Raw genomic sequence first — 21,527 nt, forward strand, 5'->3', positions numbered from 1 at the left:
ACATCGTAAATAAAAGCCACTCCAAACGCGTAACCTTTTTTTTTCGGTAATATCCAAACGCGTAACCTAGGAAACAATTCTACAGTTGGACAGAAAATTCAATTAATGAGTTACCATTTGCTTGAAGTATGGTTTGTTAGTTGATTAAATACGATCTCTGCAAAAACTGTGCTTCAAGCGTTTGTATCTCATTGAGCAGAATGCATATATTTGCTCTTAGAAGAGCACATCTTCCTAGTCTAATACAAAGTAGTTCATTTGTATGCCTCTCATACTTTTCATACTTTTCTCTTACAAGAACACAACTTCCAACTCGACTTCAATATTGTACAATTAATGTGCAACACAGAACGGCTGCAAGATTTCAAATAGACCGTCAAAATCTCGATCGAGCAATGCATGTATTGTGCATTAATTATGCAACAACCAAGCAATTTCCCTTCCTAATACAAAATAGTCCCATTCTCAGTGAGCATAATGCATAGATTTTGCTCTTAGAAGAGCACATCTTCTAACTCTAATACTTCATCAAACCTCTCCATTGACAGAAGTGAAAGATAAATTAGTAGAGATGATAAGTACAGAAGTAAACATTGGGAGAAGGAAATGGTCCCACATCGTATAATAGGAGCGACTTTAACTCTCCAACAACATTATTTATATTAGGGACCTTCTGCAATTCTGTGAAGCATTCGCTAATTTGGGATTCCAACCATATGAGCCACCATTTGCTTGATGCATAGTTTGTTGAACAAGGGAATTTTATTGACGGATCAATTCCAAGTGAAGAACTTCCCCCATTGAACAATTATGAGGAACCTGTAAATGGCGTGCAACATACCAGAAACAATACCATCAATCAAATATTTGTAATGACCAAACCTTCCAACAAATGATAGAACAACCACCATTCTCAAAACAATTTACAATTTCACTTTTTAACCTTTTTTTTTTTTTTTTTTTTTTTTGAGAATCTCACCATCCCACTTCTTGTCAATGGAAGATGATATATGTCTGAGAGTGCTTCTCAATCTAAAAAAAACTCAAACAGTTGCATTGGTGCAAGATGAAATATGTCACAAGTCTTTAATATTTGAATTTGGTCTTAGGAAAGCAGGCCCCTCATCTCTCTAATATTCCCAAGCTGTTTCCATTTTTTATTCCACCATTTCCCAGAATATGCAACAGATTCGGGTTCAAACTTCAGGTAGAAAGAAACCTCCTTTTTTTTTTTCCCCCTTCTTTCCATGTTACTTACTGTTTCTCCCATTTATTACCCTTTTTGGGGATCAGAGTAGTTTATGACATGAAATAATCTTATAACAAATTTACAGCAGCAAAGAAGGTCAAGACATGATAAGCCTAACAAAATGGTGTACCTCTCTTATAGAATGAACTGAACAACAGGTTCCACTCATGTCCTTTTCTATTTCCTGCAATATCCAATCAAGAAATGAGATAGGGAATGGAAGCAAAAAAATATTCAAAATACATAGAAACATGGCAAGGTGTCTGAACTAGAACTTTCTGGAAAAAAAAATTCAATTGTTGCATGAATGCTCAACAACATTCTCCTATTACTTCATGTACACCAATGGCTAAATTTTAAATACAAGGCTGCATCGCAAATCACTCGGGATATCAGGAAAGCATACAAATGAGCACGTGGGTTAAGACACAATAGTGGAGCTCCCAACCTAACAGGACATGAAAGGTCTGGATACCACCAACACCACAAGCTGGAACCTGAAAGCCGAGTTCAAATTCTTGGATTGCCCCACAGAGATGAAGCGCCTCAATGGAAAGATTTGGAAGACAGTATCCTCAAGCCAAAAATTAGGAAAGGCAATCTCAAAAAATGTCATTTCCTCGTGAATAAGATGCATACTTTTCTTTTGGGTGAACAAAGAATTATATTAAAAGCAACCAAAAGGAAATAAGATGTGTACTTTAACATATCACAAATGACAAAAACACATCAAAATACATGCCCTTAGATCACAACATCAGATCTTGCATGTCCACACTTAAAATCAACAAAAATGTACCTCTCTGATCTTCTGTTTTAATGCAAGAGAACAATTTCTTAAGTTATGTTGCTTGATATACTTTTCCAAAGCCACCTAAATATGATTATGAACTCCTGATATTAAGTATGCAACAATAATAAGGTACTCATTAAATAAAGACCAATACTTCACCAGCTAGATGATCGGACATCCTTGCAAAAATTTTCAAAGTCTTCAGTACTAAACCAATCCTTCATCTGCAGCACAAAGGATATTTCACTTGCGAGATACAGATCTGATTCATTTGAAATATTTAAATGGACAAAGAATAAAAGTTTGCACTTATACACCACGAACAAATAACTTACAAAATTAGGGTAACCCTCAAAAATGCTAAGACTTTTTGGAGCATACTTTATAAATAATTTTATAAAATATAGAACGAAAATCCCACAATCTTCGCCATTGCTCTGCTGCGGCACCTGAAAACAATATGTTTTATCTGAATAAATGAATATCCAAAGGGATGAATCTATAAACACTTCAAGACATCGTAGCTTCCATACCTTAGGCACCAAAAAGGGTATTTTTGAAATTAAATCTTCTCTCTCTGGCCTTTGCTCTGCTTTATAAATGTCCACTAAAAACCTAACTCAACAGAGGTGAATTTTTTTTCTTCATTATTTGAACACACACAACGGGACCAATAAGAAAAATAAAAAGCAGTCAAAAGCTACTAACTTCCGAATATCAGGTTCAAGCCGCTTTGGATTTGTCATTTCAAGTGAATCAAGAAGCAACATACATGTTGCTCTGACATTTGATTTTAGACTTTTTCCCAAATGACACAAGATCAAAAGGCTCCAATGACCCCTAAAGACCACAATGCAATTCAGCAATACAACAAATAATATAAAACTACCATACAAAGCAGAAAACATTCAAATGGATGATTGGAAAATGTTACCAACAGACAATGGGAACAAAAACATATTTTCTCGAGAAAACACGTTTCTTCTTGATCCATGTCAACACCTTTGTCTTGGTGGATGCTTTTTTGTACAATGAAAACCATAAGCAGTCAAGATATGTGAAAGAGATCTTCTTATCTTCTGGAAAAGTCTTCCATAAGTTCCTACACAAAAAAAACACTTATCTTCAGAATCCATTAGGCAGAACCAGTTTTTGGCATTGGATATTCATGGATAACAGAACCCACTCCAAGTAGCCCTCAAACACATGAGTATCTAGCTTCTGTTTTTGCTTGCCAACTCTATTCACATTGCTAGCACCCCCTTGAGACCGCGCACGGCGAGGAATGGCATCCAAAAAGCCAAGGGAGATTAGTTCAGATTCCGGTCTCTCTTGATCTGCTTCTGCAGTGGGTATCCCCGAAAGTGCTTGACTACATGTTGCAGGTTGCTGTGAGCATGACAAACTGCTTGGTTTTTTGTCTTCATAAAATTCTGTCAGAGCAAAATAACCAAAACATTTATCAATCTTCACTCCAACATTGGTTATTCAAAACCCTAATTAAATCTGCATAGTCCTCAAATGCATCAAGTCAGATACAATAATTAGCATAAACAAGAGAAACTCCAAAGTCTCAAATTTTGATAATGTGTGGGCTTTGTATAGACTAGCAACTTGAAGGTTAAACCTTTTTAGAATTCAGAAAATGAATTGTGGAGGACTCAGCACAACAGATATATTACGTTCAAGTAATGAAAAAGCATGAAAAAAGATACAGAAATGTTTCACTGGGACCTAAACTTAAGAGTAGTTTAAAAGAACAGTTAAGAGTAGTTTAAAAGATACAGCCCGCATATTTTCTATTCCAACTGATACTAGCCGTTCAGTATGTTCAATTTCTGGGTTCCCATCACCAATGAGTTACAATTAAAAATTATTACATCCAAATCCTTCTTTGCTTTATTCAAATCACTGGTTCCTTTTCAAGCAATTCCTCAAGACCCCAATTCTTAGTCATGTTTATTCAAACAGAAACCAAAGGGCTCTCAATTTACCATTAGTCTACTAGCAAAGTGTGAAACCCTAACCCTATAAATCAAATGCTGGATTATTCAAGAAGACCAAGCGCTCAGGAAGCTTACCAGAATTAGAAGAGTCATCTCTTTCTACAGTCTCACATAGATTATTGATGACCTTCTTGCCAGTGTCTGCAGATCATATATGATTCCATTAAATGCAAGTAAATCAGAATTAAAAAACAAATCAGTATAACTTAAGTCCTAGCATGTTAAACAATCAAATTCAGAAGATATATCTACCGCTTGGGTTGCCGCCGCACGAAGAACTGGGGATTTTAGTGTCATCTTCCTCACTTTCTGTGTAATCTCCATAGTAATTTTCTAATTGAACCCTCTCCAGCATATTTCCACCTTCTAGTTCTTCACTACTACTCTCCAGAACAATAGTAGTACATGAGAAAGGACTTGATCAAACATTTGAAGATTCAGAACTGAGAAAGATATTAATTAACCGAAGGCATGTGTGATTTCCTCTAAAATTTAGAAGATTACTACTGATATTTAAAAATAGTCCAAGCTGGGTAGGTTGTACATTATTGAATCATCTTCTCCACAACCCTTTCCTTTGTATATATTCTTTCAGGCATAGTAAACCATTTTGCACCAGTTTTGCACCATTCATCACTCACTCACTCTCTTTTGTGTGTGTAGTAATACAAGGAAAATGTTATGACCGATTGGGCTAATCGTATGATTGATTGAAGTAAATGCAGCAAATAGAAGACAAAATACAAGAGAAATTTGACGATAGAATTCGATTCCAAGAACCTACGTCTCCAAAGCTTAGAGCACTGATCAAAAATTCGAAAAACATGCTAGGAATTCGGCAAGTAGATGGTGTCAGCAGAAACGAAAATCTCACTACAACGGCCAGGAAACTTACCCTCTCATTCCTTATCATTCACACGGACTTAAAAATCAAATCATAACTTCGAAAAATAGAAAGTGATCGGCTAAAAATTATGTAAGAAGTTCGGTAAGCAGACGTGTCGACAGAGACGAAATCTCACGACAACCGGCCAGAAAACTTCTCCGATTGATCGGTTTTTCTAGCTACAGCCGCTTTGGCAATTCAAGACAAAAGGGCAAAATCATTCAGATAGCAACCTTATCTTGGTACAACGTAGCTCACAAATTTCATACGCTAAGCGATAAATATAAATCCAATCCAAATACGAAAAATTCAGAACAGGAAGATCACAATAGAAGATAAAGTAAAGAAGGCAAAGAACGGGAAGAACAAAGAAGAGTAAAGAGCATGAGACGTTCAAGAGATTTATCAAGAAACCCTAATCCTGGGCTCAGAGAGCTCAATCCACTATGAATCAAGTATGAAACATTGCAAGATTACTTGCCAAAGAATCATTGAGTATAAATCTCATACCTGAGATCTCAAAGCCAAAAAAATGACTTCAAATCACCACGGCAGCAACCAAATGGCAAGACCGAAATGGAAGGGTGAACGAAAGAAAAAAAAGAGAAAGAAACCTAGCTTGTATGAAACATTGCAAGATTACTCGCCAAAGAACCATTGAGTATAAATCTCATACCTGAGATCTCAAAGCCAAAAAATGACTTCAAATCACCACGGCAGCAACCAAATCGCAAGACCCAAGGGGAAGGGTGAACGAAAGAAAAGAGAGTAAGAAACCCTAGCTTATGGTAAGAGCATTGAGTATAATAAATCACTAGTGACCCTTTCATAAGTAATTAACTTACTGATTCAGTAAACTGATGGAAAAAGCTAGCTGAGGGACAGTTACCAAAAAATGAAATACCTGCAGAGTTGAATTCAGCGGTATGGCAGGACACTGAAGCCTTCTGAGCTCCTGAAACTGCAACCGCCGAAAGCAAGATTGCGTGCAGCAGCAATCCAACTCGGCTGAAACTTTCATGAGAAGGAGCCCCATCCCCGAACGGGGTAGCCGCTAGGATTTGGTAAGTCTTCCCCATCCCCAAAACCCTATAAGCAGACTTGCAGAGGAACTGAAGAAGACGAAGATTCATAAACCTCGATCCATTGTACTGGAGCGATCCGAGAAGAACCGAGAACGTTTAGGGTCATAATCCTTTCTACAATGCCTATACTCTATAGACGAAGTGCTTCGTTTCAGATCAATTCTTCGCTGCTGGGCAACCTAATTACACACAAGGAGCGAAATCTCGGCCGAGTTCGCCGGTTTGCTACCTGGCGAACCAGACGAACCGCCGAAATTTCGCCGAAATATGCATGCAATTAATATATACAATATCTGGCATATTATCATTCATTTAATTAATGAAATGATGATAAGTGGTCAAATCGTTATAAATGCTTTATTATTTATCACCGTTTTATTATTAATTTAATTGGTAAAGTCCTAAACAAGTAAAAGTAGAATCTTTATCAAACAGGGTTGGTCCAAATGATAAAGCAGCGTGGTTCGCTTAAGCAAGATTCTGATATCGAATTCTTGTGGATACAAAAAATCCCTGTTGAAAGACTTATCCACCATAGCCATGTGTGCGACACAGGTCAAACTACCGTTTTATAAACCGGGGTTGACAAACCAAAAAAAAAAAAAAAGTGAAATCCTTCAATAAATGCTTGGCCTATACCCATAGTAACCATACATCACCCAACCCTCTTGTTTCAAACTGTGGACGAGAATAGCAATGAAGGACAAGATGCCAGAGAAGTACAAAAATAAGCAAAATGTATTAATGTGATGTGATGGAAAATGGAAATGCGTGGGATGGTGGAACTAGGAAGAATAAAAATTAAAATTAATTACAAAACCACCTTGGGAATAAAACTAATAAATGAAATTTTGGTATTTTGCAAATATTTGCAGAAATATCTCCAAAATATTGCTGAAAATCGATTTTCTAGCGATATGGTAATTTCGGATTTTGATCTTAGTTTCTGTTCGCCATGATCCAAAACCGCCAAAATTCAGTAATATTGTTACCGAATTTCAGCGATATTGCCTTCCGCAATTACACAAATCCAAGAACTAAGGATTGAAAATTTGACCAAATTTTTGGAAAAAATAAAAAATAAAAAGTTGACCAGATTGTGCCTACTTGCCAAAGACAAGGCTTTCCTTAGTCAGGATATCTTCACTTCTATTTACTGACTCTAAAAATATAAGAAAAAACATAAGAAACAGAAAGGCTAGGACAGATGCTGTAACATCTGCAACAATGCTGTCCGAGTGCAATTTAACTTTCCTTGAGTTCATTTGAAATAAGGCCCTTGCAATCTAAATCAAACACACAAATGATAGGAAATTGCTTGGGTTTTGTATAATTAATACGCAGCACGTGCAACTAATGGTCTAGATTTCGATTTTGACTGTCCGTTTCTCAAACGTGTAAGAAAAAAAAATCAAGATCAAAATCTCAGTAAGATCTCGATTTCGATCTTGACTGTCCGTTTCTCAAAAGTGTAAAAAAAAAAGTCTGAGCCCCAAATGATAAGGCCCAACCATCACTATCACTGGAATGCATCATCATGAAATATACCAATTGTAAATGGGTGTCAATCAGTAGGTTTCGGTCATTTGGTACAATACCAATTTTTAATACTGAAAACCAGAACCGCATCGTACCGAATTTACACGGTACGGTGTTTCGGCATTTGCAAAAACAGTTCAGTAAGATTTCTATATTAAATTGATATGGGAAAATGGTTTAAACACGATATCTAATGCGATACACTTTTGGTACAAAACAAACCCATTCCACTTTTGTTATTAGTTCATTGAGATCCTAATGAAATTGCGACTAAACAATTGATAAATTTTGATATTAATAGAAACAAAACAAGTAAATATAAATAGTGAATGACTAAACCAAAACGAAATAGGGAATTATGGATGGATTGTTATCTGCTCCAATTATGACATGGTACAGTTTCCTCCTGTGAATCGTTAAATTTATGACATATGTAATTCTATAATCTTAAGGTAATAATTTAACATCAAGTAACCCATATTTAACTAATGTTTGTTTTCCCTGCTCCACTCCCAATCTTACCCAATCCTCTGCATCTTCATCTCCAACTCCGACACTGATGAAACCACAATCATACATTTTTTATCTCTTCTCTATACTGTCTTTGTATAGTTAATAAAGAGAAAATTGTTCTATTTATGATCGGATTTTTTTGCCTTCGCTGGGAGATCGGTAGAGGAAGTCATTTTGTCAAACAATTTTCTTCCTCAACCTCTCACTCCCAGTCATCTCCATTGACAAAATAACAGAAGGAGAGCTCTAGACCACCATTGGTGCCCTTTGATCGAGAGGGGGCTATGATCATGGAACAATTTATCGCCCACTTGGGAACCGAAAACCTCCCTCGAAGATATTTGTGAGATAATTATCGTTTGTTATTCAAAATATCATGATTTTTAACGATTTTTTCAAAAAAAAATGCGTTCGAATAGAGGGTTGATTGTGACTCATTACGCACGTCAGTTAGTCCACAGTGCACTCACCCACCCCTCTGGCCCTCTCTCGTTCTCTCTATAATCTCGGGTTGGCTGCCATTGATTTAAAAAAAATAAAATAAAAAATGTGTGGTGTAAGATTCCCTTGTTCAAATTTCAAAGTTAGTGTAATTAATGTATACAGTAAAGTATAAACGTCACTTTACCTTCCCAAGTTCCTTTTTCACTTTTTTAAGTTTTTTTATCATTCACGTTAGCCAAACAAACAGATTGAAGAGCATATTCTCTAGTGACGGTGAGTTGAAGAGTAGAAGCATTCGATCATTTTAATTTCTCACCATTTTTAGCTTTTCTACAGACTAAAATAAATTAATAATGAGAAGGATTTCAGTTTACCATTTTAACATCACTCTTCAGAAACACATGTATTTTCAACCACCATGGAAATGGTCAGCGAAATCTCGCCGCCGTTTCGTTGGTTCCGACAACCAGCGAGATTTTGTTCCTTGGTCTCGTTTAATAATTATAAGTTCCCAAAATTATTGAAACTTTCACTAATATGACAACTAAGATTTCGCCCCTGGTCCCGAGGAGATTCGAACTCGACCTCCTATGTGAAAGCGTTGGTATTTTTTTTGGTAAAACACTTTGAAGCAAAGTGATGAATTGTGTATGGCTGATAACTATTAATATATTTGTTTCCGTAAATCCAAAAAAAAAAAAAAAGCTTAGGTGGGAGTAAAAAAAAAAAAAACCTTATAAGATAAAAGTGATAGGAATATTAAAGATGATAAACGCAGCTTGTATCCTATCGCTATGCGATAAGCCCTCTATGCAATAAGTATTGGATATCAAATACTTCAAATACAGATGTGCTAAAACAAACACCAGAAAATCACGAGAAAAAAAAAAAAAAAGAATGAAAACAAATAAAAAAACAACAAAGAAAACAGTCATTATTTGGAGGGATCAGGTTGTTCATATCTCAGCCCTTTGCTTCAATCTCATTGTTTCCAAAAACAAGTCTTTCGGATCACCAACTGAAATATGAGGGAGATGGTCAATCTTCAATGCTGGGTACAAGATTCAAAGGCACAAATATAATGTGAGCTTTAACTAGTAATGATAGATGTGAGAAGAGTACAATTGTGACCTCCAATATATATATATATATATATCTCATCAAATAAGCTTTGAAACTTCAAAATATAAGTGAAGGAAAAAAAGGTAAGATCCAAGTATCCAAACATTTGCTCCCTTGTTTCCAATGCAAACAAACTCATACTAGGCTTAGGGTTAAATCAATTAAATAATTGATTAATTCAGTCTCTAAATGCATTTTAATTTATCAGCGACGTTGAGTCTCTTTCTTAATTTAAATCTCTTTCTAGAATAAAAAAATATCAATATTTTTCCTCAACCAAAAATCAGATCATAGCTTTCAACAAATGTATGTTAGTTAGTTAGGAAGGACCAATGCTTCACAATAAAGATATCATAAGTTCAATTCTATTTTGAAGCTCCTCACCAACAATTTATGCTTTTACATGTCATCCTATTGGCTCCCATAATCGTGCACGTGGCTAAACAAGGAAGCTTCTTTCATAAAATATTCATTTATTCAAAAAAATAAAAATAAAAATAAAATTTTCCATACTAGTACAATTTTATCCTCCTAAATTGTAATTACAACATTTTTTTTAAAATTTTCTTTTGCATTCTAATCCATGCAACAATTACAAAACTAACCCAAAGCTTGAAACGTCGTGGATAACAAGGCTACGAAATGCATCAACACGAAGGTGAGTTTCGCTGGAGGTACAAGGGTGCTAGTGGAGGAAGAATGATTGTCCAACTCAGCAGATCCTACGGCCAAGGGCATCCCATCACTGGTCAAGCCGCAAGATTTAGGTTCCGAGCCTTCATCACTCATCATAACAGCCCGAATCACTGCAACCACCGTTGGAATATAGGCCGTTCGATTCTCCGCGAGCAGCCACGTCAGACCCATCAGCTCACAATCCTTGTTTTGCATTTTGCTTTTCCTTTCTTCGTTACTAGAATTCACACTCTTCTCACCGTTAAGCTGTCACAGATTACATTCCACAAAAAACATCAGCCGTCCGATGGGAACCTTAGAGGGTTGTAATTTAATAAGCAGAGTTGCAGGAAAAGAAGAAGAAGCTATGCTACTTTCCCAATTTCGTCCCCAGAGAAGAAACGAAACTGGAAGGTGATGTGAATTGATCTGAGAGAAAACGAGGGCTTCAATTTGAAGGTTTACCTGGTAAAGTGAGTTCAAGCACTTGGAACAACCAGCAAGACTGGAAAACCCTTGATTGTTGCTCAAGCAATCTTTCTCAAGGCGTTTCACATTCTCGCCTCCAACCAATTTCCCTTCTTGGGACACCGAGAATGCTTCAGGGCAGCTTAAGGGTTGAAGCCTTATACCACAATAGCAATAGACGAGGTCACAGGTCTCGTTGGGTTGCAGAAGCTGGATTCCTTTTCCTCGCAATGCATTCTCCAGATTACTAACGCAAGTCTCCGAGTCGTCAGGCAGCGCAGGCATGTCGTATGATTGGGTGGTCATTCTGTTGTTGGTTGCTCTTGAAAGGGCCGTGGTGGAGTAAGCCGAGTAGAGCCACGCGGCCAAGACTGGGCAGCAGCGATTCTGCTTCAGTTCTGCGTTTGCATTTGTGTTATCGGCCTTGGAAGCGCTGCAAGCGAGGCTGACCGAGTTGAAGAGCTCGTCTGGAAGATCAAGGGGGCAGCCACTGAGATTGGATTGTTCGGGGAAGGCTGGGATCGTGGCTTGAGAAGATGAGTTTGTGAGTAATGGCTGGATCAATGCCGGTTCTGGTTTCACTATTGTTGATGCAGCGGTTAGAGCTATTGGAAAGAGGAGAAAGAAGAAGAAGAAGAAGGTGAGCAGAAATTGGAGAAGATGATTGGAGGACATTTCGTTCAGGTTTGGCATGTGTGAGCTTGTGAATTTGTCAAGAACACAAGTTAGCTGTGGTGTTAAAAGAGACCGTAGAGAGAGAGAGAAAGAGACATGAAACTGGAAAGACCGAAGGAGCATGTGACTTCTGACGGGAGGAAATTCAGGTAACGCCGTAACCCAAGACAAGATTGACTGGAAATGGTTTTTGGTTCTTTCGGAATGTTGGGCACTTGGGCCTTCAAGGGAAGACCTGGACGAAAATGCAGCCTGGATGAGGGCCCAATATTGGATTTCTAATATCTGATTCTTTCTTTTTGGATAAGATTTTTTTGGAACATATGGACCCCGAGGAGCCAGCACTAGTCCAGAAGCTGCATAGGCTCCCGAGAAAAAGATAAAATAAGGACACACAACAAAAAAGAGAAAAAGGACAAAAAACCCGTCCTCGGTCAACCCGATTCGCGCAAACCAAAACCACAACACAGAAGCAACGGCAATGGAGTGCCGGGGAAGAACAGGACAACGACCGGCGGGTGACAGCTGAGCCACTACTGTTCGGAAAAAGAACCGATCACGGAAGTTATGCGTCTGTAATGGACGGGGGTTGCAGCGATCACCGCCGGGTCAGGTGGAACCAGGGCAGCGACACAGTGGATTTTGGCTGCTGGGTTAGATCACCGCTGTCGGCCTTCCTTTTCGCCTCTTCTTTCTTTGGTTCTCTCTTTAAGTCCTAAAATTAGGTTTCAGATTTTCACGGCTGCTCTGGTTCTCCATGAGGAGCCGTATAATCTGTCTGCGTTGGATCTAGGGCTCGTGTACCTGAAGGTAGTAAATCATCCACCCTTGCACAAAATGGTTGCATTCCCGAATCTCTCAGCAATTGGGGAATATTGCGTGCCATGATGCACTCCTTTTTTCTGGTCGATGATCCACGAAGCGCTCAGCCAGGAGGGGAGCGGGAAATTATGTTTACAGATCTGTTTGCAAGGAAACAGGTAGAGGTATAGTAGAAGGAAGGCCTATGGGTATCAGGGTTTTAATCGGTTTGAATAAACGCAGAGAATTCAAGTATGATGATCCACTTGAAGCGCCAGCGCATCCTGGGTTTTTCACCGTCAGTCCAGTTTTTGCAGTGCCATTTAGAAACGAACCACGGTATCTATTTTAATAAATTAAAACTTATATAATAAAAAGAAGTGCAAAGGACACAAGGGTATTTTTGTCACAAAATTTATTAAACTAATTATTTTTGTTAAGTGTGTCCTTATTTTATCATTTTTTAAACTCGGGGAGCCATATGCAAAGAAAACTTAACTGCTAAGTGACTGCCAAACCTCAGGGGGTCCATATGAAAATTACCCTTTTTTTTTTAACAAATTGTATAGACACTCCATTTATGTTTGAAAAATATAAAAACAGCAAAATTGAATTTTCATTGGATACATTGTCCAATTTGTCACTGAAAAATATCCCAATAATAAACCGTGACTTAACGGTTTTCAGTGACAAATTAGACTAATGTGTCTAATGAAAATTCAATTTTGAGGTCTTTGTGATTTCTCAAACATAAAGTAGGGTGTTAGTGCTTTAAGGTTTCCACTTGGGGATGCCGTTGTAATTTGTTCTTTATTTTTTGAACCAAGTTGATGCCAGTCATCATGACTAGGGACTCATAGGCCAGTTGGGGATGGAACAGTTGGTGGTGAGAAGTGTGGAGAAAACGGAGAATCGAACAACAGATCTCCTAGGACTTTAGACCTTTGACAAGAGGTTGCTTCCAATGAAGCGCACCCACAGGATAAGATATTTGATTTATTTGATAGGAACACAACAATGGTATGGTCCATTTCTACTCAGAAAAAAAGATAAATTAAAAAAAAAAAAATCATTAAAAAAGAAACAGAAGCAAAAAGCCAATTCTTTGGAATGCTATTGCTACCACACCAATCACTAATGTCCATGGGCCTGACATGGGCTTAGCAACATGAGTGGTTTAATTTGGGCCACATGTAGCCTATCTTTCTTCTGGTAAAAACATATGTTGGCAATTTCTGTAATTTACCAAGATAACGTTCACCTTTCCTCGTCTTTCTTGAAAATGAACTCTCTAAAATAGGATTCACATCCTTTGTAATTCTTTTCTTTACAATTCCTTGTAATTCTCTATTAGGATTGTGCCATGTGGCATTTAAGTGATCCAACGGTTACCCAAGATACTAGAGTTTAAATAAAATTTAAATTTAGTTTATATTGGGTAACCGTTGGATCACTTAAATGCCAAGTGGCACAATCCTAGGAGGGAATTACAGGGAATTGTAGGGAAAGGAATTACAGAGGATGTGAATCCGAAATGAAGTGGGACTCTTTTGATTTTGTTTCTGTGCTTTGTGCAAGAATTCTACTTGTTTTGGACTTCAAATTTGTATCTCAGATAATTGGATTGTCTGAAGGATATTAATTGAAAATTTATATATTTCTTTTAGAATATTATAATGAAATTTTGGACGCTGGTCTGGTATGGGGCCGTCACGTACGCGGAATCTAAAGATTTTTCTTTCTTTGTGTGTCCGATTCGAGAGAGAGAGAGAGAGAGAGAGAGAGAGAGAGAGAGAGTTCAGGAGTCAAATCGTGGTGGTCATCTGCAAAGTCGTGGAGGAAAGTTGTCCGTGGAAGATTTATCAGTACGCATGGGTGGTGGATGCATTTGACTTAATTTCCAGTCAACAAAGCACTAGCAGTAGCAGAAGCGCCTTAATATATAAACCAACCTTTGTTATGCTGCATGCTAAACAATTTGCAAGTTTCAACCCAACGTAAGTAAGCGAGTGTTAGTTACTGCCGACCGATCGACGATGAGTTCTACTTCTTCTTCTCCCTCATCATCATCATGATCAGCATCGATCATCGTGTTCGCATCCTGCAGCCTGCTGGTTTGTTCTTCTTCTTCTTCTTCTTATTAATGATTTCGTCCCAGCAGCTCTCAGTCCTCCGATCAGCTGAAGCTTACCAGCAGCACCAGAGCTGTGCTGGCTACCAATCCGACTGTGGAAACGTGACCATCCACTACCCGTTCTCTGATCCCGGAAGGGAGGAATGTGGGCTAGGAGGGATCATTGATTGTGTGGACAACTCGGCTGAACTTACTATTTCTTCTTCTAAGGATGATTATCCACACAGGTTTGAGGTCAAGAGCATCAACTACGTTGATAATATGATTTTAGTTCATGACCGACTCTTCACGAAATTCATAGCACAAAACAAGTGCGATGCCCTTTACAATTTCTCTCTCCCACGGCCATCATCATCCTCTTCCGTTCCAATTTCCTTCCACCTCATACAACCTCCTCAGAATAATAATATTACCTTTCAAATTTGCGAGGAAAGATTCACCGACAACACATCCCAACACGACAATCATGGCCTGAAGGGTGTTAGAATCTGCGGAAAGAATCATGTTTTGCACTACTTCGATCGGCTTACCCCAAATAAAGATTCTCTCCATCTAAAGTACGGCTGCAAATTGGTCGAGTTTCCAGCGGATTTGTTCGGAGAGGCGAATAATGTTGTGGATCGGTTGTCAAAAGGGTTCCCTCTTCAATGGGTCCTTTCCACAGTTTGCCAACAGTGTCATCAAAACAACACTTTGTGTTTAAGGAAAGATAACCAAGGACAACAACTCCTTTGTGCGGATGCGGATGCAAATCAAGGTATCCAATAATCGATGCACAAAATTCTAGTGTAATTGCCAAATTCAAGGCCCTTTTGGATGCATGGTTCTTTGATTCTTGTCCCTTGCGATATCTATCTATCTATCTATCAATTATACACCTAACTCTAACTCTAACTCTAACTCTAACTAATGCTGCTGTGTGTAATTTTTTGGAATTGTCGCAGACAGAAACAAGTCGAAGGTGAAGAGAATCATAACAATAGGTACTATTTGGATTCATCTTCCTTAATTAAATTTTAAATTTCCTAACGACATACTGAAGAAAAAACTATAGCATATGGAAACTATAAATTTTCCTTCTCCTCAAATTATGATTTTGGAATTTCTCTTGGTGTCACTAGAAAAATTGCTCTATTTTCATTTCAGGGGTCGTCTCAGCGGCTGGGGGCATCCTCCTTATTTGCTTAATTTTCTTTCTCATCAAAACTTGGTATTTGAGAGGAAAATCATCACAAGATCGATTGACGATGGTATTTTGGAAGAAAAGAAAAAGTGGCAACCGGAATGTTGAGGCCTTCCTAAGGAATGACGGATACCTAGCTCCCAAAAGGTACAGTTATGCAGACATCAAGAAAATGACAAATTCATTTAAAGAAAAATTGGGCCAAGGTGGTTATGGTAGTGTGTTCAAAGGAAAGTTAGCAGACGGTCGTTTGGTCGCTGTGAAAGTTCTTAAAGACACTAAAGGAAATGGAGAAGAGTTCATGAATGAAGTTGCAACCATTGGTAGGACTTTCCATCTACATATAGTCACCTTTCTAGGTTTCTGTTTGGAAGGCTCCAAAAAAGCACTTATTTATGAGTTCATGTCCAACGGATCTCTTGAGAAGTTCATCTATGACAACAAATCAGCAAATACCAATGCTTATCTTGGTTGGGACAGATTATATCAAATTGCAATTGGCATTGCTAAGGGATTAGAGTATTTACATGGTGGTTGTAATACCCAGATTGTGCATTTTGACATAAAGCCTCATAACATTCTTTTAGATGAAAACTTTTGTCCAAAAATATCTGACTTTGGTCTTGCTAAATTGTGCCCTCCAAAAGATAGCATCATATCGATGGCAGAGTTTAGAGGGACTATAGGATATATTGCCCCTGAAGTGTTCTCTCGACACTTTGGAAGAGTTTCATCCAAGTCAGACATCTATAGCTATGGAATGATGATATTAGAAATTGTTGGAGGACGGAAGAACTTTGACAAGGAAGCAGATCTTGCCAGTGAAAATTATTTTCCAGATTTGATCTATGAGCATGTTAGACAAAATGAAAATCTAATTTTAGATATTGTTATGATGGAAGAGGAAGAACGTACAGTTAGGAAGATGATATTGGTGGGTTTATGGTGCATACAGACAGATCCAAAAGATCGACCATCAATCCGCAAAGTGGTGGAGATGTTAGAAGGAAACCTTGAATCTTTGCCAGTGCCTCCCAAACCTTTTTTGTCTTCTCCTTCAAGACAATTAGTTGAATCCTTTTGTATATCAACATCCTAACACAACCAATTAAGTTACTATTTATGACATTTGTAGTTAATTTAACACAAGAATTTGTACTCAAGGTGTGGGACTTTCTATTTCTTTGGGGCTAATGTACATGTATGATTCCGACTTTAATAGTGAACTTGTTTCATGAAATAGTTTATAAACAGATTTTGGTCATGAATGGCAAAACAAAAAATAGAATAGAGATTTTGAAAAATTGAGTTCACACTTTAGAAGGCGTAAAACCAACAGGGGAGATATAAGTTCAGCTTGTATGTCAGTAGGAAAATTTAGCATGTTAGGGCAGTTTGATCTATTACATGTTTGTAATTTTAGTAGTCAACGTTGGTATCAATTTCCAAGAATTCGACTCTATCATTTTCTATTCTTTTTTGGTAGAAGAATTCGAGTCTATTCCGATTATTAATAAGATGCACATATGGTAACACCTCTTTTGGATCGATTTTAATAAATAATCTTGTTAAAGTTATTTCTTGTGACTGTTTTTCTTAATTATTCACAAAAATAAATTCAAAGAAAAATCAGTAGTGAGAAATATTAAAGACTAAGAAGAGTATAAAACAAAAATTGCTAAATTCTCAAATGTTAGCCTTAATCTTCACCAATAAAATTTGTGATTGAAAACGGATGGTTGGAAAACCTGTGCTATTTTGGACCTATTTATTCTATTTGATTCGGTTAAACTTATGTATATACACCTATATCTGAGAATCAGTGGGTGGATTTACTAGCTAAGGGTGCCAGGTTGTTGGATTTGTCAAACCAATAATGGCAGAGTCTCTGTTAGAAAGAAACCATGATCACATAACAGAATTTAGTCTATAGGATTCAAATTACCAGTACTTATTCGGTGATTGGGATATGAGGTTGATCTCTATGAACAAAATTGATGAGTTTTGTGAAATAGATGGTGGAAAACTACCTCCAGTAAAATTGACTTTGAGATCTCATCATAGAAGTCCATGAATTGGTGGCTTTGCCAGTAAATAATTCTGTGTTGGGTTCTTCCAATCCCAAAACCTAAACCTTTGTAAGCTATATCCTTCTTGTTTGGGCCTGCTCTCTTGGATTCCTTATCTAACATGACTGAGATTGTAATTTCCAAAACTAGATATTGGACTTTCTATTAAATATCTAGATTGAAGTACAAGTAGCTGAATTCTGTGGTGTGAGAGAGAGAGAGAAATAATTTGAAAAAGAGAGAGTGAATACCTGATAACTGTGGAGAAAATTTAGGAAAATTCCAATGTCTGCTAACCAATCCAATATTTTGTGAAATGAAAATATGAGAGAATATGCAGGGAGAAATTCATGGATTTGTGAGTAAAATTTTAATTAAAATTTAATCATTTATTCCTTAAAACTAGGAATTTAATGATAAACATTAAATAATGATTAAGAATGACATTTGTAGTTAATTTAACACAAGAATTTGTACTCAAGGCGTGGGACTTTCTATTTCTTGGGGCTAATGTGTATGATTTCGATTTAAATAGTAAACTTGTTTCATGAAATAGTTTATAAATAGGTTTCGATCATGAATGGCAAAACACCAAAATAGAATAATGGATTTTGAAAAACTGAGTTCACACTAATCTTTAGAATGGTTTGTTAAATCCAAGTCAAAGTGGAGATTATTAAGTTTACATGCCTTTGTATTTTTCAGTAGTCTATATAATTTTAGCTTTTAATGTTAGGGCAAGTTTTGGATCTATTACATGTCTTTGTATTTTTAGTAGTCTACGTTCGTATCAACTCTTTTCATAGAAATCCATGTTGATGACTCATCAGCAGAACTAGATATATGAAATTAATAAAACAAACTGTACAAGTATCAGAACCTAAACATAGGATAAAGGGAAGGATTCACAAATGACAGAATTTGTTCGTTTGAATAAACATGGAGAAAACCAATTTTCATATAAGAAGATTCATATAGATTGTATGCCAGAATAGTTGAGTCTTTTAGCATGTCCATCCAATGTGTCTAAAGTATTATTTATGACATTTGTAGTTTAATTTAACAAAAAAAAAAGTCTAAAGTGTATGTTTTTAATGGACTGTAAACTGCTTATAACAGGATGATCAGATGGCCATATTTTGAAACAGAAACTCACAATCAAACAAAACAAAAAAGATAAATCTTACTATGTATATAGCTTGGGCTCTTGGTTTCTGATCTCCTTCTTTTAGTTTTTCTTTTTCAGCTTCAATTTGGACTTCTAGAGCCCCACTCCCATCGGCCAGATGCACACATTTTTGGTTTGCATATTTAGAAATTCTGAAAAAAATTGTTCCTGCTGTGCTACCATTTGATAATGCATCTTTGGTCGACCCATTCTGTATTGCAGATATATTCATGAAGTAGCAAACCATTCTATTATTTGATTGGTAGCTATACTTTAGAAGAACACAAGAGGAATTCAAAGATAACCCTTATCATATGATAATGAAAGGCTCTTTAATTTTTCTCATCTTGAAACAGTCCTCTTTCCAGAATCCAATCTTCGATCATCGCCTGAGAATTCACTGCCTGATCAGCAGGGACGAGATGCCCAGCCCCTGAAACAACAACTTGACTCAAGCTCCCCCATTTTTGCACATATCCAGCAAACTCTCCATTCACTTTCTAGACCTTCCTCTCTACCTTTAGATAACTCTCTAGTCCTTCCCAACTCATCTCTTTCACCCACTCTTCAGTTGAAACTACTCCATCCCTCAAATCAAATTGCCCTTGATATAGCAATACCTTACTTCTCTTCACCAATTCTTCCACCATGAACTTCACACTCTTCATCACATCTTCATGTAGAGCAGCCTCAACTACATCACTGCATTCCACCCAAACAATCGAATTATCTACCCCTAGAGCTTGCTTCACCTCTTCTTTGTTCAGGAAATCACCAACCTTTTCTGTTTCATATGGTGTCTTCCTCCTGAGATCACAGAGGGTAGCCAACCCAGATGAATTCTGCAACCAACGCAGGACTGAGTTACGTGCATCCGTTGCTTCCTTCCATTTACCCTCTTGGGTCAGCTTCACAGCCTGAGCTTGAATCTCTTCTAGCTGGGTTCTCTGTCTCTGATTAATCAAGCCAGAGTTGTAAGCAGATGCAGCATGAGTAGCAACCTGAGAGACTGGGTGAATCAATCCATTCCCTATAGCAACTCCCCTTAAGTTCAGATCAGAATTCTGTTGCAGTATGTAGTACCCAACAGCTGGAACATATTTTCCTCCATAGCTCTCTCCAGTGATGTAAAGTGGACGAGATTTAAAAAGTGGGTCTGAGAAGATAAACCATTTGAGGGCAAAGATAAGGTGATTGGCCACTGTTTCTTGGTCTCTTGGAATCTCTGCAGGGGAGGATGCAATACTGAAACCAACTCCAATGGGGTTATCAATAAAAAGAAGACCAAATTGGCGATTCCAAGCACCTGGGTTAGGCTCAAGAACAAGGTTATTGCTGTCATTCTGCTTGGTATTCAAACGCCAGGGACCAAGTTCAAAGAAGTTCCCAAGCTGGGAAGAGCAACCAGGGCCGCCTTGGAGCCAAACCAGGAGGGGTGTTTCAGACAGATCAGAAATGGGTTTTTGAGCCTCATAGAAGGTGAAGTGAAGCGATGAATTGGTTGTATTATTTATCGGTAAGTAACCAGATTTTGCAGGTTGTGATTCTTTGGGGAAGAGAGGAGGGGGATTGGGGAAAGAGATGTGGAGAAGGCAGAAGCAAAAGAAAATGTTAAGAGCCAATTCCAATGAGAAAAAGAAGTCGACAAGGAAGAGATAAAATAACAGTTTCAGAACCACCTTCATTACTTATTCTTCTTCTTCTTCTTTCTGTTCAAGGAAGTGGAGAAATAACAGTTTCAGAACCACGTTCATTACTTCTTTTTCATCTTTCTGTTCACTTCTCTCTGCTTTTTAAGCTGGTTTCTTCCCCGCCCTTCCCCCCAGGTTCGTGCCTCAGAGTATGTTCTGACCATAAAACCAAAAAAAAAAAAAAAAACCAATATATATATATATTACTTTAATGCAATAAAAATTAAAATATATTGTGAATACGGATTTGAATACTGATTCACATTACCACCGGAAGGTGGTGGTTTAGTGGTCCTAAGTAGGGGTGTCAATAAAGCCTGATTGATCTGGCCCTAACCCGCTTTGATTTTGGCTTACCCGATTCAACCGAAAAGGGGGATTAGGATTACAAAATACTTGATCTTGCCAAAGTCGTTCAGCTCGGGTTCAACCTTGGGTCAGCCTAGCCCAACCCGACCTGTGTAAATTTTATCATTAAAATTATACATGAACATATATTTATCACACAATTAATTTGGTATAAATGTGATATTGATTAGATGGTAAAGTTAGTGTTTGAAAACTTTGAGATTGTGGCTTTAATTATCCATGATCACTGAAAAGGTTTCAATTTCATTCTCTAGGGTCAGGCTAGGGTTTAAGGGTGGACTTGTCTAACCCGGTCCTTTGACACCCCTAGTCCCAAACTCCTCGTTTTTGAAGCCATTGAATCTGACTCCACTTGGAGACTCGGATCTCTTCCTTAATTATTTAGTATTTATACCCCTAAAATGAAATTTACCTATAAGTTTTTCCAAATTTTTAAAAAATTAAGTCAAAGTAATACTTGCTACCAAAAAAAAAAGAGTCAAGTCATACTAAAGAGTTGAGGGGCAGCTGTAGAGTAGGTGGCCAATTTGGAGAAATACTATAAATTAAACTAGAGATAATTATTATATTAGGAGTAATTACTATTAATTTTTTTATATTTATAATTTAATTACTAATATAATCTTGTTTTCTATGAAATTACTATTTTCTCCTCCA

At 37.3% G+C, this 21,527-nt stretch overlaps 3 protein-coding genes, 1 non-coding gene and 1 pseudogene across 10 annotated transcripts; 1 reads left to right on the top strand and 4 right to left on the bottom strand.

Moving 5' to 3' along the window:
* Positions 1-3: 3 nt before the first annotated feature.
* Positions 4-6,155, bottom strand: LOC149001184 (putative ubiquitin-like-specific protease 2A). Of its 7 annotated transcripts, none has more exons than XM_089139548.1 (11): positions 5,839-6,155; positions 5,611-5,635; positions 4,301-4,428; positions 4,124-4,189; positions 3,229-3,475; positions 2,977-3,144; positions 2,751-2,882; positions 2,378-2,657; positions 2,202-2,266; positions 1,380-1,433; positions 4-819 (listed from the first exon to the last, which is right to left on the bottom strand). In XM_089139548.1, exons 3-10 carry the CDS (start codon positions 4,401-4,403, stop codon positions 1,427-1,429), a joined length of 1,068 nt encoding a protein of 355 aa, XP_088995674.1. In that variant the 5' UTR covers positions 4,404-4,428; positions 5,611-5,635; positions 5,839-6,155; the 3' UTR covers positions 4-819; positions 1,380-1,426. The 7 variants fall into 7 exon arrangements, 6 of the variants coding, with proteins under 6 accessions (XP_088995674.1, XP_088995676.1, XP_088995675.1 ...); XM_089139550.1 differs by having other exon boundaries at positions 5,445-5,635; XM_089139552.1 differs by having other exon boundaries at positions 5-819; positions 2,378-2,491; positions 2,576-2,657; positions 4,301-5,635.
* LOC149001185 (small nucleolar RNA snoR109) lies at positions 5,021-5,122 on the bottom strand. Its single transcript, XR_016170894.1, has one exon. It is a non-coding gene; the product is annotated as a small nucleolar RNA snoR109 (small nucleolar RNA).
* A 3,850-nt stretch (positions 6,156-10,005) lies between the features above and the next one.
* On the bottom strand, positions 10,006-11,661 carry LOC149001186 (putative GPI-anchored protein At4g28100). Its single transcript, XM_089139554.1, has 2 exons — positions 10,778-11,661; positions 10,006-10,579 (listed from the first exon to the last, which is right to left on the bottom strand). Exons 1-2 carry the CDS (start codon positions 11,576-11,578, stop codon positions 10,238-10,240), a joined length of 1,143 nt encoding a protein of 380 aa, XP_088995680.1. The 5' UTR covers positions 11,579-11,661; the 3' UTR covers positions 10,006-10,237.
* Positions 11,662-14,101: 2,440 nt separating this feature from the next.
* Positions 14,102-16,828, top strand: LOC149001187 (LEAF RUST 10 DISEASE-RESISTANCE LOCUS RECEPTOR-LIKE PROTEIN KINASE-like 2.4). The gene is made up of 3 exons (XM_089139553.1): positions 14,102-15,147; positions 15,335-15,373; positions 15,537-16,828. The coding sequence occupies exons 1-3, from the start codon at positions 14,328-14,330 to the stop codon at positions 16,670-16,672; spliced, it is 1,995 nt and encodes a 664-aa protein (XP_088995679.1). The 5' UTR covers positions 14,102-14,327; the 3' UTR covers positions 16,673-16,828.
* A 1,959-nt stretch (positions 16,829-18,787) lies between these two features.
* LOC149001188 (serine carboxypeptidase-like 50 pseudogene) lies at positions 18,788-20,602 on the bottom strand (annotated as a pseudogene).
* Between the last annotated feature and the right edge of the window lie 925 nt (positions 20,603-21,527).

The sequence above is a fragment of the Hakea prostrata genome, chromosome 11 (assembly GCF_041222555.1).
Source record: "Hakea prostrata isolate BN-2017 chromosome 11, UWA_Hpros_2, whole genome shotgun sequence".
Lineage (NCBI taxonomy): Eukaryota > Viridiplantae > Streptophyta > Magnoliopsida > Proteales > Proteaceae > Hakea > Hakea prostrata.